The sequence below is a fragment of the Tursiops truncatus genome, chromosome 7 (genome assembly GCF_011762595.2).
Source record: "Tursiops truncatus isolate mTurTru1 chromosome 7, mTurTru1.mat.Y, whole genome shotgun sequence".
Lineage (NCBI taxonomy): Eukaryota > Metazoa > Chordata > Mammalia > Artiodactyla > Delphinidae > Tursiops > Tursiops truncatus.
Genome location: NC_047040.1, coordinates 108,343,086 through 108,362,053, shown reverse-complemented (window position 1 = coordinate 108,362,053; position 18,968 = coordinate 108,343,086). Strand labels below are relative to the sequence as shown.

Sequence of the window (18,968 nt, the reverse complement as noted above, 5' to 3'; positions counted from 1 at the left end):
GTATTATTACCATCTTAACAATATTAAGTCTTCCAATCCATGAACATGAGATAGCTTTTTATTTATTTATATCTTCTTTAATTGTTTTAACAATGTTTTATATTTTCAGTGCACAAGGCTTCCACTTCCTTGGTTAACTACATTCCTAAGCATTTTATTCTTTTTGATGCTCTTAGAATTGTTTTCTTAATTTTCTTTTCAGGTTGTTCATTACTAGTGTATAGAAAAAAATTAACCTTTGAGTGTTGATTTTGTATTGTAATTTTGCTCTTCCTAGCAGCATTATTCCCAGTAGCCAAAAGGTGGCAACTATTCAAGTGTTCATCAACAGAAGAATGGATAAACAAAATGTGGTATATACATACAATTGAATATTATTTAGCAATAAAAAAATGAAGTTATGACACATTCTACAACATGGATGAACCTTGAAAATATGCTGAGTGAAATAAGCCAGTTCCAAAAGGGCAAATATTGTATGGAATATCTAGAATAGGCATATTCACTGAGAAAGAAAGTAGATTAGAAGTTACCAGGGGCTGTGGGTAAGGGAAAATGCGGAGTTATTGTTCAATGGGTACAGAGATTCTGTTTGGGATGTGAAAATTTTTGGAAATATTTGGTGATGGTTACATGACATTATGAATGTAGTTAATGCCAGTGAATTGTGCACCTAAAAATAGATAAAATGGCAAGTTTTATGTTATATATATATTTTTACTAATATAAAAAATATTTTTAAAAAAGGCTGTGAAGGTCACTTGGTTCGACCATGGTTCCAAAGCTGAACCCCTTTATGACACACAGGTAGTCTCTGCTCCCACACTTCCAGTGATATGGTCCTCACCACAAGCCAAAACCAAAACCAGAACCAACTAAGACAAAACAAAAACAGAGAGTCCTTAACTTGAATAATTATTCAGCCACACACATAATTGTGCGTTGAAGAGGCTTTGCTCAGGGCAGGGCACACACCTATGGTTTCTATAAAAGGCAAGACCAGAATCCATGAAGATATCTCTGCTTGGATCACTGGGCCTAGAGATGGGGCCCAATCATAGCAGGTTGGTCCGGGTAGCTTCCACACCATGGGCAACTGGAGACTGGCACTTCCGGTTTTCAAGTTATGGTCTGTAAGCTTTCAAGATATGGGCTGTAAGTTAGTGGGCTGTGAAGTTAATTTGATATACTGCCCTAAAACAATAAAACAGCCAGTTATTTTGCCAGCAAAATGTTCATTCATGTCCACGACATGCAATCTATGGTGAACTGCAATCTCACCCAGCGAACGAAGGAGAGGTCCATTTTCTTTATAGAGAAGGGGGCATTGGGAGGGGCTGTTAAACGGAGTCCATTGGAGGAAACTGGGAGTTTGAAGTGTAGTGGCTTTTCATTGGCTAAGGTGTGACCGTTTCTCATTGGCTGCCTATTGCCAGGCGAGGAAAATTTCTTCCTTCCTCCTGCTGTGTGGTAAAGCAGTAATCTTCTTCCTGTTGGACATGCAAAGATACTTCTTTCTGTCGGGTTTGTAACTGATGTGGAGCAGTAGGGCATAAGAGCTCCCCTTTCTGACCTTCTGACTCCATTTTAAATGAGGCTTCTGCTTATCAATTTTCACAGATATAACATGACAAAATTAAATAGAGTTGTATAGGAGTTATCACGTGGAGCAAGAGTAAATGTTATGTGTTTATTAAAAACCTTAAAAGCTTATTCCCACCCTCTTTCCTTGTCCTCCCTTCCCCTGACAGACACCAATATTTTGTTTTTTATACGATTTTCAAATTTAAAAGATATAGTTACAAATATATGTTCTCCTCCCCTTTTCACAAAAGATGACATAGTGTTTTGCACTTTGCATTTTTTCACAGCTTATAAATCTTTTATATATCAGTACATAAGAGAGTTTTCTTGTTTTTTGTTATAGCTATGTAACATTCCATTGTACAGGTGTATCATAATTTTGTGATCATTCCTGTTTGGACATTTAGGTTATTTCCAGTATTTTTCAAATAGTGCTGCAATGAATAATTTTGTAGATACATTATTTGCACATAGTAAAGTATATTTGTAGGATACATTTTCTGAAGTGCAATTGCTAGGCTAAAGGGCATATGCATTTGTAATTTTTATAAACATTGCTAGATTGCTTTTTTTAGGGAGCTACACTAACATACTCCCACCAGCACCCTATGAGAGGGCCTCTCCCTCCATAGCCTCACCAATGGAATGTTATCAGATTTTTGCAACCTGAGAAGTGAAAATTAGTATCTCAATATAATTTTAATTTGCTTTTATCTTACTTTAGGATATATTTTCATGCATCTTAAGGTCATTAAAATTTTCTCGGGACTTCCCTGGTGGCACAGTGGTTAAGAATCCACCTGCCAACGCAGGGGACACGGGATCGATCCCTGGTCCGGGAAGATCCCACATGCCGCGGAGCAACAAAACCCATGCACCACAATTACTGAGCCTGCAAACCACAACTACTGAAGCCCATGCACTTAGAGCCTGTGCTCCGCAACAAGAGAAGCCACCGCAATGAGAAGCCGGTGCAGCGCAACGAAAAGTAGTCCCCGCTAGCTGCAACTAGAGAAAGCCCATGCACAGCAATGAAGACCCAACACAGCCAAAAATAAATAAAGGAATAAATAAATTTATTTAAAAAAACCTTGTTCCTTATAAAAATTTTTTTCTCTTTTGTGAATTGTCATATCCTTTGCCCATTTTTCTATTGAGTTATTAGTCTTATTGATTTCTAGGGGCTCTGTATTCATTAGGGAGATTAGCCCTTTGGTCTATGATATGAGTTGAAAAATACTTTTTTTTTAACTTCCTAATCATTTGTCCTTTGGTTTCGATAATGGTGTGTTGATTTTGCTACGCATATGTTTTTACATTTATTTTATTATTTTTTAAAGTTTTTATGTTTAGTCAAAATTTTCAGCCTTTTATGGCTTTTAGCTTTCAATCTTTGTTAGAAAGTTCTTTTCCCTCTATTTTTATGAAGGAATTCTTAGGTTGGGTTTTTGTTTGCTGTTTTGGTTGTTCACATAAATAATGTTATACCATTTATAGTATTCTATGACCGTTTTGTTCACTTCATATATTGTGGCGATCCTTCCATGTGAGAGCTAAAGACTCAATTCAATTGTATTAGTGGCGGGGTGGAGTGCCATGGTACTGATGTTTAGTGATTCATTAAACACTATTAATGGACTTTCAAGCGAGTCCCACTTTTCAATATTACAAATGACTTGGCAGGACACATCTTGCGTGTGTCCTAGTGAGTCATGGGGCTGGGGTGTGAGAACAGTGCACAGACCTGGGGAGCAGGCTTAGAACGCACTTGTTTCTTTCATTTCTTCACCGGCAGGGCCCTCTAGTGGCTCAAGCACAAGAAGGCAGGTCAGACTTGGAGACCTGGCTTCTCTGACATAGAATAATGAAATTAAAGGGCCTTGAAATCTTCTGATTCAACTCCCTCATTTGACACAATAAGCTCAGAGCTTGACCCAGAGCCCAGATCTCTGAGCCCCCAGTATGAAACTCTGCCAGTGCCAGGCTGTTCTTTATATTGTGTAACATTTCACTCCCAGACATGTTCATCAAGTTACAGTGTCTCAAAAGGCTGGCCAGATAAATCTTATATGTCTCTGGGTTATCAGCCAAGGGAAAGAGAGTTCTGGATAGCTGCAAGCTCACTTCTCCCTTCCTCTCTTCTCTGTCCTTATTATCCTTGGTGGGAAAAACAGCCTCCCCCCCTGAGAGCCTCTCTACCACCACCAGCATGGACCAGCTGTGCTGGGACTGGAGAGAGGAATGAGGATTGGAGAGATGGTGGTCTCCAAGATGCAAGGCAGCCAGGACTCAGAAAAGCACACCTGTGCTGCTCCAGGATTTCTCCACTGGGGGCTCTGAAGGACAGCTAGCTGGTGAAAGGGGACTCTGGAAAACCTTCCTGGAGCTGTGTTTGCATTTACAGGCACAATGCTTTGACTAAGACTCTATGTTTATTTCAAAAAGTTTGTCCTGTCTCACTAAGTTAATGGCATCTTGAGTACAAAAAATAGATCTGACACTTCCTTACAGCCTGCTGGGGCTCCGAACATTACTGTGTGTTCAGTCCACTTCTATCTCTCCATTCTCCAAACCGCCAGGACAGTTAGAATCTTTATGTTAAAATTCAGCAATTATCCTCCTGTAATTACATCGTTTAGCCCAATTACTTTCACGGCTGTTGGTCTTGTACCTTTGGTGAAATTACAAGTTCTTTATTGGCAGGATTTGCACTGGGTTCCCTTCCATTTAATCTCTTCCTGGACTTCTGCCCTATTCACCTTGCCTTATTACACAGGTACAATCTCACCCACTCTCTTTAGAAGAGAGCTTAGATCCTGGGGCCTCTTCTATTAAATGGAAGGAAATGAATATTTTAATTTTGCATTTTGGTTCCAGGCACCATTAATTCCTTTCTCTTATAATTCTCACAACAGCCTGAGAAGATGTCATTCTTACAGCTGAAGGGGCAGACTTGGATTTCAAAGCTGGTTTCCACTATACAGGGGAAAGAATGTCCATGAACTCTCTTGCAAGAAAATGACAATTTCCAGAGAAACCATCCCTCTCTCTTCCTTCTCTTTTCATATCCTTCTCTGGAGCCTAGAACTGGGTTCTGCCAGCATATTCTGACTGGCTAACAAAGGGTTCCAGGATTATCAAAGCTGGAATGTGGCTTCACTTAAAGGCATTTTGAGAATTCATAGCAAAGCTAGCATCAGGGAATTCACATATCTCAACTCCAAGGTAGGAGATGGACCTTTCAGGGCACCACATGAGGCCTTACAGCAGGCTAGGCATGCCCAGAAATCCAGTTCGAGGTGTATGCTTTGTCACTAACAAAAGGCCCTAATTCTGCAACTCTATACCTGCTGGGGAACATTTGCTTATACCTCCTCTGGCCCTCCTCCAATCCAAAGGTAGTAACATTGTCCTCTTTATTTAAGAGAAAAACAAACAAGCAAGGAAATAGATTTTATTTGGGGTATTGCAATAGGGAGAGCACACCAGATATGAAGATCAGAATGTCTAGGTTGTGTGGTTTTGTCTTAGGCTTTCATAGGGAGGAAGATGGGATGATTTATAGTCGGGATTGATTTGCAATCAGAAGTTTCAATCAGTCAAGTGAACAGAAAATATTTATCTCCGTATCTAGCTAGTTTTAGAGGGCAAAGATTTGAACAGGAAGTTTGAGGATCTGAGTCCGCCCTTATGAGCAGGTTCAGAAAAATGGGGAAAGGTCTTTGGCCTTGTCACGGGTAAACAAGGGGGTCTTCTGTAAGTCTTACAGGACTCATGAAAAAGGGTGGAGAGTGAGTTTTACCTAAGAGATAGGGACAAGGATGGTTCTTTACAGTGAGCCGTTCTGGGAACACTGACAGGTCAGGAAGTTTCTAACCATTGTTGTTTCCAGGGAGCATATAGTGCGCAAGTCAAGTTCAACAGTGTGACTTCCTCAAGATTTCATTAAGGGGGACTCTTCTGGAAGCAAAAACCTGTACTTCGTATTGTTGACCAAATGGCTTTTTAAGATGAAAGTTAAGTCGTTATTTTAAAAAAGAAAGGAAGAAAAATGCCTTGAAAAGAGGCCCTTTTGATCACGCCACTTGGTAACTCAGCCTACTTCGCCAGGTTTCGAACTACAAGTCCCAGAGGGCAATGCGCTACTTCCTCCCCGTACTAAGGGCGGGAATCAAGCGCCTCGCTGCATTATGGGAACAACACTTAATTTCCGTATGATGGAAAATTTAATTTTAGCGGGTCTTCATTTTTCAGAAGAGTAAATTAGAAGGTCCTCGAACAAGGCGCGGACGGAGAACCCATACAGTAACATTATCATCTCCATGGGGAACGGACCAGGTTCCTCCAAGGGAAGGTTTTAACCGCAGCCGCAGCTCCCGCTCAATTTTCCCAGTAGTCTCCTTTCCGGTCGTGTCGTGCGTCATTACCGTTGCGCCTTCTCATTGGCCGGATGACAGATGACGGCGCCTGCGCACTGAATTCTTTTGAGGGTCGTGGGCAGGCGCCATTTTGGCCCTAGAGGTGCTTCTGGGAAGTAGTGCGGTGACCCACACACCTTGCCAGCCTTCCGGGTACGGCCTCGTCTGCCCGGGCTTTCTAGGTCGAAGTGTTCGCGTCTGCAGCTGTTGCTGCCTTAATCTCCGCAGCCTCCAAGGCCTCTAGTCGGGTGGGAGCCTCTGAGCACCGGGCCGCGCCGTCGGTGGTCACAGAGCCGGGAAGGAGGTGACGGGGGCGGCGCGGGGCGCAGACACTCCCCGCCGAGACCCGCCTGCCATGGATTCGGAATATTACAGCGGCGACCAGTCAGGTGAGGCCCGGACCTAGGGGACAGGGCTGGGGGCGGAGCGGTTACTTGGCCGGGCTTGGCCTCGCACTCCCGCGGGGGAGGGGTGGGGAGGGGAGGGACGCCCCGGAGACTTCCCCTCCGCCGACCGGGTCTAATGGGGAGTGAGGCTGAGCGCTGAGAGCCCGCCGACGGGCTGCGGCCCCCGAAGTTAGAACCTCGGAGAGGGAATTTTAGAGGGACAGTTGTCTTTTGAATCGGCGAAGGACGTTGCTGCATTAGGGAGCCACTTCCATACATCAGACGCTTACTGTGTGCAAAGTACGAGGGAAGGTCTACTGATAGGGGATTTTTTTCAGGAGTTGAGAGTGATTTTCGAGAATCCGAGGGAGTTAGCTGTTCAGTGGGGTTGCAGGATCTTATGTAGACTTTTCACTAGGAGTTGGTACTAGTTTGATCTCGCCTGCAAACTAGTTTCTCCCATTAAAGAACAAACACGTAGGACCCGTATTTGAGTTGTATACATATTTTACAATAAGGCGTGTTCCTCTGGGGCTTACTAGCGATTTTTGTTCCTTTCCTTCACCTTGAGATCTTGCCCCTTTCTCCTCACTGAAGTTCTCCTTTCTTTTCCTGTTTAGTCTGTAAACACGGCCCCCCCCCCCCCCCCCCCGCTAACACCATGCTAGCCACCGGAGATCCAAAGACGAATAAGGCAGAACCTCGTGGGGAATAAAAACGTTGCTTTTGCTTTCCTATTGTGTCCTAGTTCCATTGAGTATTCTCTATCAAAAGGGCTTAAATAATTTTCTAAGCGTTAATTACTCTGTTGTGTTTTGAGTTCACTTCGATTCCTTATCATGTGACGGCGAATAGTAGTGACTGCAAACACGTTTCCAAACACATACTGCTCTTTTGCTTTAAACAAATAGTTGTCAGTTCATTTGTGTTTTTAAATTACTTTAAAATAAGTAATCATATGTAATACGTGTATATAACGGGCTGAAAGACATGAAAAGTTAGCAATTTCCTGACTTTTCATTTTTTTAGCCATTTTTTGACGTTCATCCCTGTATTCCTAACTTATGCTATCTCGTTGCATCATTTTTAGGCATTGTGTAACGATTTCCTATTATGCTAGGACAGGGTCTTAGCCTCTCTGTGCCCTCTTTCCCCCATATTCTAACCATTGAAGCATAAGTTTTCGTTACACTTCAGAATTTTTTATGACTATATGATAAGAATATTAAATATTAAATATATATGTTCTTTACTCCTTAGCTAAGTAGAGAAGCTCATTAGTATGATACTGATTTCATTCTTACACATTTTTTGATTTTCCTATAGTTGAGTGCTTCATTTTTAAAAATTTATTTATTTTTAGTAAACTCCTTACCAAGGCTTCCCATATTCTCCAACAACTCTAAATTCCTCTCAGTACAATTTTACTTTGTATTTTTAAAGTATTGGTTAAAGATAGGTAACAATTTGTTTTATAACAGTATAGTAGTATATGCTTTACTTTAAGGACTTCACACTATTTCTGGACTGGAGTTCCTTGTGCTCTTCATTCATAAACAAATACTGTACCAGACAGTGTTCTGGGCTCCAGGGATTCAGCAGTGAACCAAAAATCCCTGTTCTTTTGGCACTTTCATTCAAGTGAGGAGAGAAGCACATTAAACAAAACTAATTTGGAAAGTCATGTAGTACATCCGAAGGTGGTAAGTAAGTGCTATGGAGAAAATAGACTCAGGTATTTTAACATAAAGTTGAAATAAAGTGCACACTATTAGTTTGTTGACTTGGTCCTTAGTGATATTTATTAAGCTTCCTATTCCTTTAATATATTCTCGCTGCCACATGTGTCAACAATACAAGTTATGATTATTGGTATTTATGTAAGTATTGTACTGTTGTCTTATTCCCAAATTAGCATCATTAGTTATGCTTCATCAGTGCTCTTACACTTGGTCTTGCTCTTACATTTTTCTTGATTCATTGTGTTCATTTCAGTTGTAGATGTCGTCCATCTTACACCTTAAGTGGGTTTTTGTTTTATTTTTAAGCAGATGATGGTGGCGCTACCCCAGTACAGGATGAACGGGATTCAGGGTCAGACGTTGAGGATGATGTAAATGAGCAGCACTCTGGATCAGACACTGGAAGTGTAGAACGTCATTCAGAGGTATTGGCTAAACAACATCTTTGGGGAGGCTTTTCCCTTGCATATTCTCTGAGACCTGTTTTATTTAGGAGTTGTAGAGACCCTGTCTTAGGGTCTAGGCTTCAAACTCTTCAAAAATGATAGAGAACTGCTTTAGAAGTAAATAAATAGGGATAGTCTGGTTACTTATGAAATCACAGGGAAATAAGTATTGATTGAGTCCCATTTTGGATATGAGGCAGTTTCAACTGTGCTTATTGATTCAGAAAATAGGCCAGGCTTTTGATATTTGACTAGGCTTCCCCATTCCCAGAATGATGTCTTAGTGGGGCAGTGTGGATTTGCAATCTGAAGAAACATCAATTGAAATAGAAAGTTATGGTGGTTATCACCTATTAAATTTATATGATTTTAATTTGCTTCCCTGGTTATACAGTCTGTACTGCACAATGTTAACAAAATAAAATTGGGACTTTTTCCAATAATTCAGGTGTAAGTTTTTGGTAAACACAAACTGAAACGTAGGAATGATAAAGATGGCCAATATACCATATATTTTGCTTGACTACACATACACAGAAAATTGTCCAATTTTAAGTAGTAGATGCAGTTGTTAGAGATTGTATTATTGACTCTGTCCTTTGACATATCACTAGTATATTCATATATCCAACAAATATTTTTTGAGCACCTGCTATGTGTCAGGCTCTTTTGAGTGACTAAATGAGGTTCCACTGCCACGAAAATCCTCTCCTTGGATTTATTTTCCAGCAGGGGGAGAAAGACATTAAACAATATACACTTTTTTTAAAAAAATTTTTTTATTTTTGGCTGCATTGGGTCTTCGTTGCCGCACACGGGCTTTCTCTAGTTGCGGCGAACGGGGGCTACTCTTTGTTGTGGTGAGCGGGCTTCTCATTGTCGTGGCTTCTTTTGTTGCGGAGGACGGGCTCTAGGCGTGTGGGCTTCAGTAGTTGTGGCACGTGGGCTCAGTAGTTGTGGCTTGTGGGCTCTAGAGCGCAGGCTCAGTAGTTGTGGCGCATGGGCTTAGTTGCTCTGCAACACGTGGGATCTTCCCGGACCAGGGCCAAATCCGTGTCCCCTGTCTGTATTGGCAAGCAGATTCTTAATCACTGCGCCACCAGGGAAGCCCTCCACACTTCTTTTTAAAAATTGTAGTTTGTTAAGAGGTGATAAATGCTGTGGAGAAAGAAGAAAGTTTGAACAGAGTGAAGGGTGCCAAGGTGGAGGGCAGGCTTTAGTGTTAAATAGGGAGGTACACGTAGGCCTTATTGAGAAAGTGACATTTGAATCAAGATGTGGAAGGAGGTGAAGGAATAGCACGTGTCTATGTAGGGGATGAACATTCCTAACAAAGATCTAAGGTGGTAGCCATTGTGGCTAGAATAAATAGGGGGCAGGTGAGATCAGAAGTGAGAGGAAGGCTTATCTTTTAGTTATTTTGACGTCGTTCAGTTTTTGGTACACTCTTAAACATTTAGACTAAATTCTAATTAAAATGTAATTGATAGGTAGAAATTATTTGATAACATAAACATTGTTACAGTTTATTTAGTGTATAATATCTTAACTTTCTATTTTGGAAAACAGCATCAGGAGATTGACTGATGGCTTCATGCTTCAGTTATAAATGTATAAATGTAGTGTTGACTTTCTTTTTTTCAACTACTTTTTTAATGAGATGGATTCTAAATAAATAAATGTACATGTTGAAAATTTGGAAATCATATAAAAGTTTAAAGAAGAAAATTGAAGTCAGCATACTCCTGTCACAGAAATGACTTAACTTGTTTACATTATTTCTCCTGCATTTTTGTTCTCATTATATAGAACGTATGTATACATTTTAAGTTACTTGTGTTTTTACTATATATGTTACGTATCAATATAACATTTTTATCTCTTCACTTAACATTATACTTAGGTATTTCCCCATGTCATTAAAGATTCCCACTAAGTGTAATTTTTAATGGTTGCATAATATTTCATAATATGGATGGACTATTACTTATTCAACAGTTTCCTGATTATTAACATTTAGACTGTTTAGCTGTTATAAATGAAGTCTGCCATGAACATATTTTTGTGCTTTTCGTAGATTTTCCCCTCCAGGAGAGTTATCCTAATTTGCTAAACTTCTAGTAGTTTGAGTGCCAATTGTACCCTTGAAAGAGTACAGTTATGTTAAATGGAGCAGTGCAGGTTATAGCCCCCAAGCTTAAAAGATGTGTATTAGTTTCCTGTTGCTGCCATAGCAACCTGATATAAATTTAGTGGCTTAAAAAAAGAGATTTGTTTCTTACAATTCTGGACGTCAGAAGTCCAAAGTGGGTCACACTGGGTTAAAATCAAGGTGACACCAGGGTTGTGTTCCTTCTCTAAGGGAGAATCTGCTCCCTTGCCTTCTCTAGCTGTACAGGCCACTTGCACTCATTGGCATATGGCTTCTTCCTCCATCTTCAAAGCTAGAACTGTAGCATCTTTAAATCTCTCAGACCTTAGCTTGTGTTCTCACATGTCTGTCACTTACTCTGACCCTCCTGCCTCCCTCCCATAAGGACCCTTTGTAATTATACTGGGCCTACTCAGATAATCCAGGGTAATCTTCCTATCCTTAATTACATCTGCACATCCCTTTTGCATATTTACATGTTCTGGGGATTAGGATGTGGACATCTATTGTGGGGGCATTGTTTTGCCTGCTGCAAGATGGTACTCACAAAGGGATTTTTCCAAATAATGTTTTTCCCGTTTGCATTTTGGAGTTCAGGCTAGTTGTGGTTTGTTTTTTTGGTTTGTTTTTTAATTCATTTTCTCTGTAATACTCATTCTGCATGTGTTTCTTTAGATCTCTAAGGAAACTGTTAAAAAAGATCAAGATAATATTTTAAAACAATGCAAAAAATATGATGAAAAAATATCAAAATCTTAAAGTCAGGATCAGTAACAGTGCTTTACTGGTCCATATTGGAGCCTGAAGCAAAAGGAAAACTTAGTCGTATGTATGCTAGTATTTAAATTTTGATATTTTTTTCATCATGGATTTTTGTGTCAAATTTGACCTTGAAAAATATCACCTTTTTTTAAAAAAATATCTTTATTGAGATAAATTTACATACCATACAATTCACCCATTTTAAAGTATGCAATTCAGTGGTCTTTAGTGTATTCACAGTAGTACAGCCATCAGCATAGTCAATTTTAGAATATTTTCATCACATTGAAAAGAAACCCTTTAGTTGTTACCTCCTTATCACCCCCACCCCCCAACCCCTCCTTGTTCTGGACATTTCATATGAATGGAATTATATAACGTGTGGTCTTTTGTGACTGGCTTCTTTCACATAATGCTTTCAATGTTTATCCAAGTTGTAGCATGTATCAGTACTTCATTCCTTTTTGTGATCAGTAATATTCCATTCTTTGGATATACCATATTTTGTTTATCCGTTTGTCAATTGATGGACATTTAAGTTGCTGTTTTTCACATTTGCTGCATCAGTTTACATTCCCACCAACAGTGCACAAGTGTTCCCTGTCCTCCCCATCCTCCCCAACACTTGTTATATCTTGTCTTTTTTTTTTTCTTTGCGGTACGCGGGCCTCTCACTGCTGTGGCCCCTCCCGTGGCGGAGCACAGGCTCCGGACACGCAGGCTCAGCGGCCATGGCTCACGGGCCCAGCCGCTCCGCGCCACGTGGGATCTTCCCGGACCGGGGCACGAACCCGTGTCCCCTGCATCAGCAGGCGGACTCTCAACCACTGCGCCACCAGGGAAGCCCTCTTGTCTTTTTGATAAGAGCTGGTGTGAGGTAATATTGTAGCTTTGATGTGCATTTCCGTGATGATGATTGATCTTTTCATGTGTCTGTTGGCCATCTGTATGACTTCTTTGGCCAAATGTCTATTCAGATCCTCTGCCCATTTTGTTATTGGGTTATTTGTTTTTTTAATGTTGAGTTGTATGAATTCTTTGTGTATTTTGGATATTAACCCCTTATCAAATATATTTTTTGCAAATATTCTATTAAGTAGGCGGCCTTTTTGTTTTGTTGATAGTTTCCTTTGCTATGCAAACTTTTAGTTTGATATAGTTCCTTTGTTTACTTTAGCTTTTGTTTCCCTTTCCTGAGGAGACATATCCAAAAAACATGGCTAAGACCAGTGTCAAAGAGTGCACTGCGTATGTTTTCTTCTAGGAGTTTTATGGTTTTAGGTCTTACATTTAAGTTTTTAACCCATTTTGAGTATACTGTTGTATATGGTGTGAAAGTAATCCAGTTTGATTCTTTTTCATGTAGCTGTCCACTTTTCCCAACACCATTTATTGAAGAGACTATTCTTTCTCATTGTATATTCTTGGCTCCTTTGTTGTAGATCATTTGACCATATATGCATGGGTTTGTTTCTGGGCTCTCTATTCTGTTCGGTCGATCTATGTGTCTGTTTTCTATGCCAGTGTTAACACTGTTTTGACTACTGTAGCTTCGTAATATAGTTTGAGATCTAGGCATATAATGCCTCTGGCTTTGTTCTTTCTCAAGATTGTTTTGGCTATTCAGTATCTTCTGTGGTTCCATAGAGATTTTAGGATTATTTTTTCTAGTTTTTTGAAAAATGTCATAATTTTGAAATGGATTGCATTAAATCTGTAGATTGCTTTGGGTATTATGGTCATTTTAACAATATCAATTTTTCTAATCCATAAGCACATAATAGCTTTCTTTTTATTTGTGTCTTCAATTTTTTTATCAGTGTCTTACAGTTTTCAGTGTACTCTCCTTGTTAAATTTATTCCTAGATTCTTTTACTCTTTTTGAGGCAATTATAGATGGGATTGTTTTCTTAATTTCTTTTTATAGTTCATTGTTAGTGTAAAGAAGTGCAACAGATTTTTGTATATTGATTTGTATCCTACAATTTTACTGAATTCATTGATTAGTTCTATCAGTTTTCTGGTGGAGTCTCTAGGGTTTTCTCTATATATTATGTCATCTGCAGATAAAGACCATGTTACATCGTCCTTTCTGATTTGGATGCCTTTTCTTTTTCTTGCCTAATTGCTAAGCCTTCCAATACTGTGGTGTATAAAAGTGGTGAGAGTGGGCATTCTTGTCTTGTTCCTGATCTTAGAGGAAAAGCTTACACCTTTGCACCATTGAGTGTGATGTTGGCTGTGGGCTTGTCATATGGCCTTTATTATGTTGAGATACATTCTCTCTTTACCCAGTTTGTTAAGAGTTTTTGTCATGAATCAATGTTGAATTACTTTTTTTTTGCATCTGTTGAGATGATCATGTGATTTTTAGCTTTCATTTTGTTAATATGGTATATCACATTGATTGATTTGTGGATGTTGAACCATCCTTGCATCCCTGGAATAAATCCCATTTGACCATGGTGTATGATTCTTTTAATGTATTGCTGAATTTTGTTTGTTAATAATTTGTAGAGGATTTTTGCATCTATGTTCATCAAGGATATTGGCCTGTAATTTTCCTTTCTTGTGTCCATGTCTGATTTTGGTATCAGGGTAATGCTGGCTTCATAAAATGAGTTTGGAAGTGCTCCCTCCTCTTCAATTTTTTGGCACTCTTTGAGAAGGACTGGTGTTAATTCTTCTTTAAATGTTTGGTGGAATTCACCAGTAAAGCCATCTGGTCCTGAACTTTTCTATGTTGGGCGGTTTTTGATTACTGATTCCATCTCTTCACAGTAATCAGTCTATTTAGATTTTCTGTTTCTTCATGATTCAAGCTTAGTAGATTGTATGTTTCTAGGAACTTATCCATTTCTTATAGATTGTCCAGTTTCTCAGCATACAGTTCTTAGTTTTTATTATCCTCTGTATTTGTGTGGTATCAGTTGTAATGTCTCCTCTTTCCTTTATAGTTTTCTTTCCGTCCTCTTTTTTTCCTTGGTAAGTCTAGCTAAATGTTTGTCTATTTGTTTATCTTTTGTAAAAAAACAGGTCTTAATTTTATTGACCTTTCTATTGTCTTTTTAGTCTCTATTTCATTTATTTCTGCTCTGATTTTTGTTATTTTTTTTCTTCTAATAATTTTGGGCTTAGTTTCTTTTTTCTAGTTCCTTGGGGTGTAAAGTTGATATTTGAGATATTTCTTTTTTTTTTTATGTAGGCATTTATTGCTGTAAGCTTCCCTCCTAGAACTGCTTTGCTGTATTCCATAAATTTTGGTATGTTATATCAATATTTCCATTTTCATTTGTCTCAAGATCTGTTTTGAATTCTTCTTTGACTCATTGGTTGTTTAGCAACATGATGTTTGATCTCCACATGTTTGTGAAATTTTCAGTTTTCTTCTCGTACTTCTCATACTCATACTCATTTCTACTTTCATACCATTGTGGTCGGAAAAGAAGTTTGGTATGATTTCAATCTTCTTAAATTTATTAGGACTTACTTTGTGGCCTAACATATGATCTGTACTCGAGATTGTTCATGTGCACTTGAGAAGAATGTGTACTCTGCTCCTGTTGGATGGAACGTTCTGTAAATGTCTGTTCAGTCCATTTGGCCTAACGTGTGGCTTAAGCCCAATATTTCCTTATTGATTTTCTGTCTGGATGATCTATCCATTATTGAAAGTTAGGCATTGAAGTTCCCTACTATTATTGTGTTGATAACTTATTTCTTCCTTCAGGTCTGTTAATATTTAGGTGCTCTGATGTTGGGTGCATAAATATTTACAAATGGTAAATCCTCTTGTTGGATTAACTCTATTATCATTATACAATATAATGACTTTCTTTGTATCTTATTATAGTTTTTGGCTAAAAATGTATTTTCTCTGATTATAAATATAGCTACCCCTGCTTTCATTTGGTTTCCACTTGCATGGAATATCTTTTTCCATCCTTTTTTTTTTTTTTTTTAGTCTGTGTGTGTCCTAAAAGCTGAAGTGAGTCTCTTGTAGACAGCATATAGTTCAGTTTTTGTTTTTGTTTTTCCCATCCATTTAACCACTCTGTCTTTTGGTTGAAGAATTGAGTCCATTTACATTTAAAGTAAATATTGATAGGTAGGGTCTTATTATTGCCATTTTGTTCTTTGTTTTCTGACTGTTTTGTCATTCCTTTTTTCCTTCTCCCCGCTCTCTTCCTTTGTGGTTTGATGATTTTCTGTTAGCAGTATGCTTAGGTTACTTAAAAAAAATTTTTTTTGTATATCTAGTATACCTTTTTGCTTTGTGGGTTGCCATGAGGCTTACGTAAACTATCTTACAGCAGTCTGCTTTAAGCTGATAACTTCAAGTACATGCTGAAGTTACACATTTTTGCTCTCCCCCACATTTTATGTTTTTGATGTCACACTTTGTCTTTTTCTCTAGTGTACTTGTTAACAAATTATTGTAGTTATATTTTTAATACTCTGTGCAATTTTAATTTCTTTAATAATATTTTTACTATGGTTTTGAGGGTTTTTTTTTTAGTGGTAGCTCTAGGGTTTACCACATATATTAATCAGAATCAGCTTCAGATTTACGGTAGCTTAATTCCAATGGTATATAGTAAGGTTAGTACTATGTGGCTCTATTCTTTTTCTCTTTTTGTAATATTATTGTTATACATATTATATTTATTAATGCTAAAATCCAACAATGCATTGTTATAGAAGTTATTTCCTTAGTGTAATACGGGTTTGTTCCCACCCACCTTCTTTCTACTGTCATTGGTCTTATGTATTACAGGTCCAGCAAGACAGTATATACATATTACTTTATGCAACTGTTATATAAATCAGTTAAATTAAGAAAGGAAAAAATATGCATTTATACTGTCTTTCATAATTACACAGTTACCTTTACTGGTGCTTATTGTTTTTTCATGTGGATTCACTGAGGTCACTTGCTTTCAGCCTGAAGAACTTCCTTTAGCAGTTCTTGTATGGTGGGTCTGCTTGACAAATTCTTTCCTTTTCTTGGTTATCTAGAAAAGTTTTCATTTCTTTTTTGTTAATTATTTTTGAAAGATAGCTTTGTTGGATATAGGATTCTTAGTTGATAGTTTTTATTTGAACACTTAGAATATGTTATCCCACTGCTTTCTGCCTCCATTGTTTCCATTGAGGAGTCAGCTGTTAATCTTACTGGGTTACTCTTATAGGTGATGAGTCAAATTTCTATTTCTATATATATTCTCTATTTGATATGCTATTGTCATCATGCCTTTATTTTTGTAACATGTTTACAAATGGCCACTTTGAAGTCTTTTCCTGATAAATCTGATATCTGGTTGCTCACACAGGCAGTTTCTGTTGGCTGCTTTTTTCCTGGTTATGGGTCATACTTCCCAGTTTCTTAGCATGCCTTTTAATTTATTGTTGGAAACTGGACATTTTAGAGTAATTGTTTAGTGACTAGCTGGATGATTTTAGTGAATACTGTTTCCTCACCCGCAGTTTTAAATCTCTGGTGTTGCATCCTCAGAGATGTGCAGTTTGGGACATGCTCACAGTCACCTGGGATGACGGTGGTGTTAGTAGGGGTCTTTTTTGCTCTTTCTCTGACCACAATCAGCTGTTAAAACTCCACTGATGGGGCTTCCCTGGTGGCGCAGTGGTTGGGAGTCCGCCTGCCGTTGCAGGGGACACGGGTTTGTGCCCCGGTCCGGGAAGATCCCACATGCCGCGGAGCGGCTAGGCCTGTGAGCCATGGCCGCTGAGCCTGTGCGTCCAGAGCCTGTGCTCCACAACGGGAGAGGCCACAATAGTGAGAGGCCCACGTACTGCAAAAAACAAACAAACAAACAAAAAACTCCATTGATGACTCTGTTATTTCCAGCCATGCCCTGTGGCATAAATTGCTCAACAAGTTAGTCTAATCAAATTCGGGCTCCTTTGAAGGAATAATTTCTGAGGTCTGTGTTTGCTTTGTTCTGACCTCAGGATGGCTCCTCCCAGCTGTATTATTACCTGGTTATCTCCTGCAAACTAGCTGGCCTACAGTTTATTCTGTATTTTGAATCTCCTTCTAAGTGCCTTCCACCAGTCTCCAGTGTTAGTGAAAGTGCCTTAGCCTGAACGTCCCCAAGCTTGGTTACAAATGAAGTTGGTTTCTTTGGGGAAAAATTAGAAGCTATCTACTTTACTGCCTGCTTTTTCCCCAAGCAAAATCTCTGAGCCGGGGCTCTGGAGTTTGGGGTAGGGGGTGGGGAGAGGGTGACGGCAGGTTTCTTTCTGAGTGACATCCCAGTTCTAGAAGCTGAGCTCTCAGTGTGCAGTGGGGATTTGATAGCAGCCTGAGGTGCTCCTGGCTTGCCTCTCTTGGCATGGAACCACTGTCACACAAATTGGGGCAAGGGTGATCAGGGCCCCAGTATTGTCAGTGTGCTGTGCCCAAAGCAGAGCCTTCTTACTGTGATTGAGTGCTGGGCAGAAGATGGGAGCCCCCACTGGCAATTACATTTGCCTGGAACTTACCTTCAGCAGCAGGTCGCTGGAGGCAGAATGAAAAATGCTGACATCGGGCTCTTCCTGGGAAGACACCCTGCCCCTGGAAGCTGGAGGGAAAGAGTACCCTTTGTTTTTGGCTGCAACAGCCTGGAGTAGAGCCTTTCTGACTGAGCTGTGAAGTTGAAAGTGAGGAGTGGTCTTGGTTCAGATACCAGATACTTCTGCTTCTCTTACCAAATTTTTGTAGATCTTCTTGGATAGATGTTTCTTTATTCTCTCTTTGTCTTTAGGACCATTTCCAGGGGCTTTGAATAGTTGTTTTTAAATACTTTTAACCAGTTTCACTGGAGAGTGGGTCAGCAGAGCTTTTCATTTTCATATCAGAAGTCCTCATCTGGCTTCATTTTTATCTCTTCTAATCATTGGTCAAACCTCTCCATATTCCCCAATTCACATTCCAGAAGAACCCAGGATGCTTTACTTGTCTATTACCACAGTCTCTGTTCAGGCCATTTGGCTCTTTGATCTCACTGGGTCTCCTGCCTGTGTGTGTGTGGGTCCTGTCTGTGGCCTCCTCTGCATGGAGAGCAGCCCAGTGCTGCTTTCCTAAACAGGTGATTCTGAGTAAGCCAGCTGTTGGCATTTGGAGGCAGGCCTGTATATTGCAGGACATTTAGTATCTTGGTTCCCAAACATTAAATAAAATGGTAGTAACATATCCTCTCCAGTCATTGCCAACCAAAAATGGTCCCTCGCATTCACAAATGCCCCCTTAGGGGAGAACCCAGAGCTACCCTTAGGCTGAGAACACTGAAATGAACAAATGACGTGTAGAAAGCATAAGAAAGGAAACAAGAAGTATCCAACAATATAAAAAACTAGTGATTAAAATATAAATAGAACATTTGTAAGAATGGCAATGCGTCCATTAAAATTGTTTTCAAAGAATATTTTGTGACATGGGAGAATTCAGTGTGTTACAGTCATTAAATTAATTG

At 39.3% G+C, this 18,968-nt stretch overlaps 1 protein-coding gene across 12 annotated transcripts in view; it reads left to right on the top strand.

Annotated features, from left to right (window-relative positions):
- Positions 1-6,079: 6,079 nt before the first annotated feature.
- IWS1 (interacts with SUPT6H, CTD assembly factor 1) overlaps positions 6,080-18,968 on the top strand; it is a 68,276-nt gene continuing 55,387 nt past the window's right edge. For 4 of the 12 annotated variants that reach the window (XR_012333171.1, XR_012333173.1, XR_012333172.1 and 1 more), the window contains exons 1-2: positions 6,083-6,391; positions 8,437-8,555. Coding sequence is in view for 6 of the 12 variants with exons in the window: in XM_073807829.1 (XP_073663930.1) it covers positions 6,358-6,391; positions 8,437-8,555 (153 nt within the window). In the remaining 6 variants the exon portion in view is untranslated. Of the gene's footprint in view, positions 6,392-8,436; positions 8,556-18,968 lie in introns of all 12 variants that reach the window. The other 8 variants (XR_012333174.1, XM_073807827.1, XR_012333176.1 and 5 more) reach the window with 7 other exon arrangements.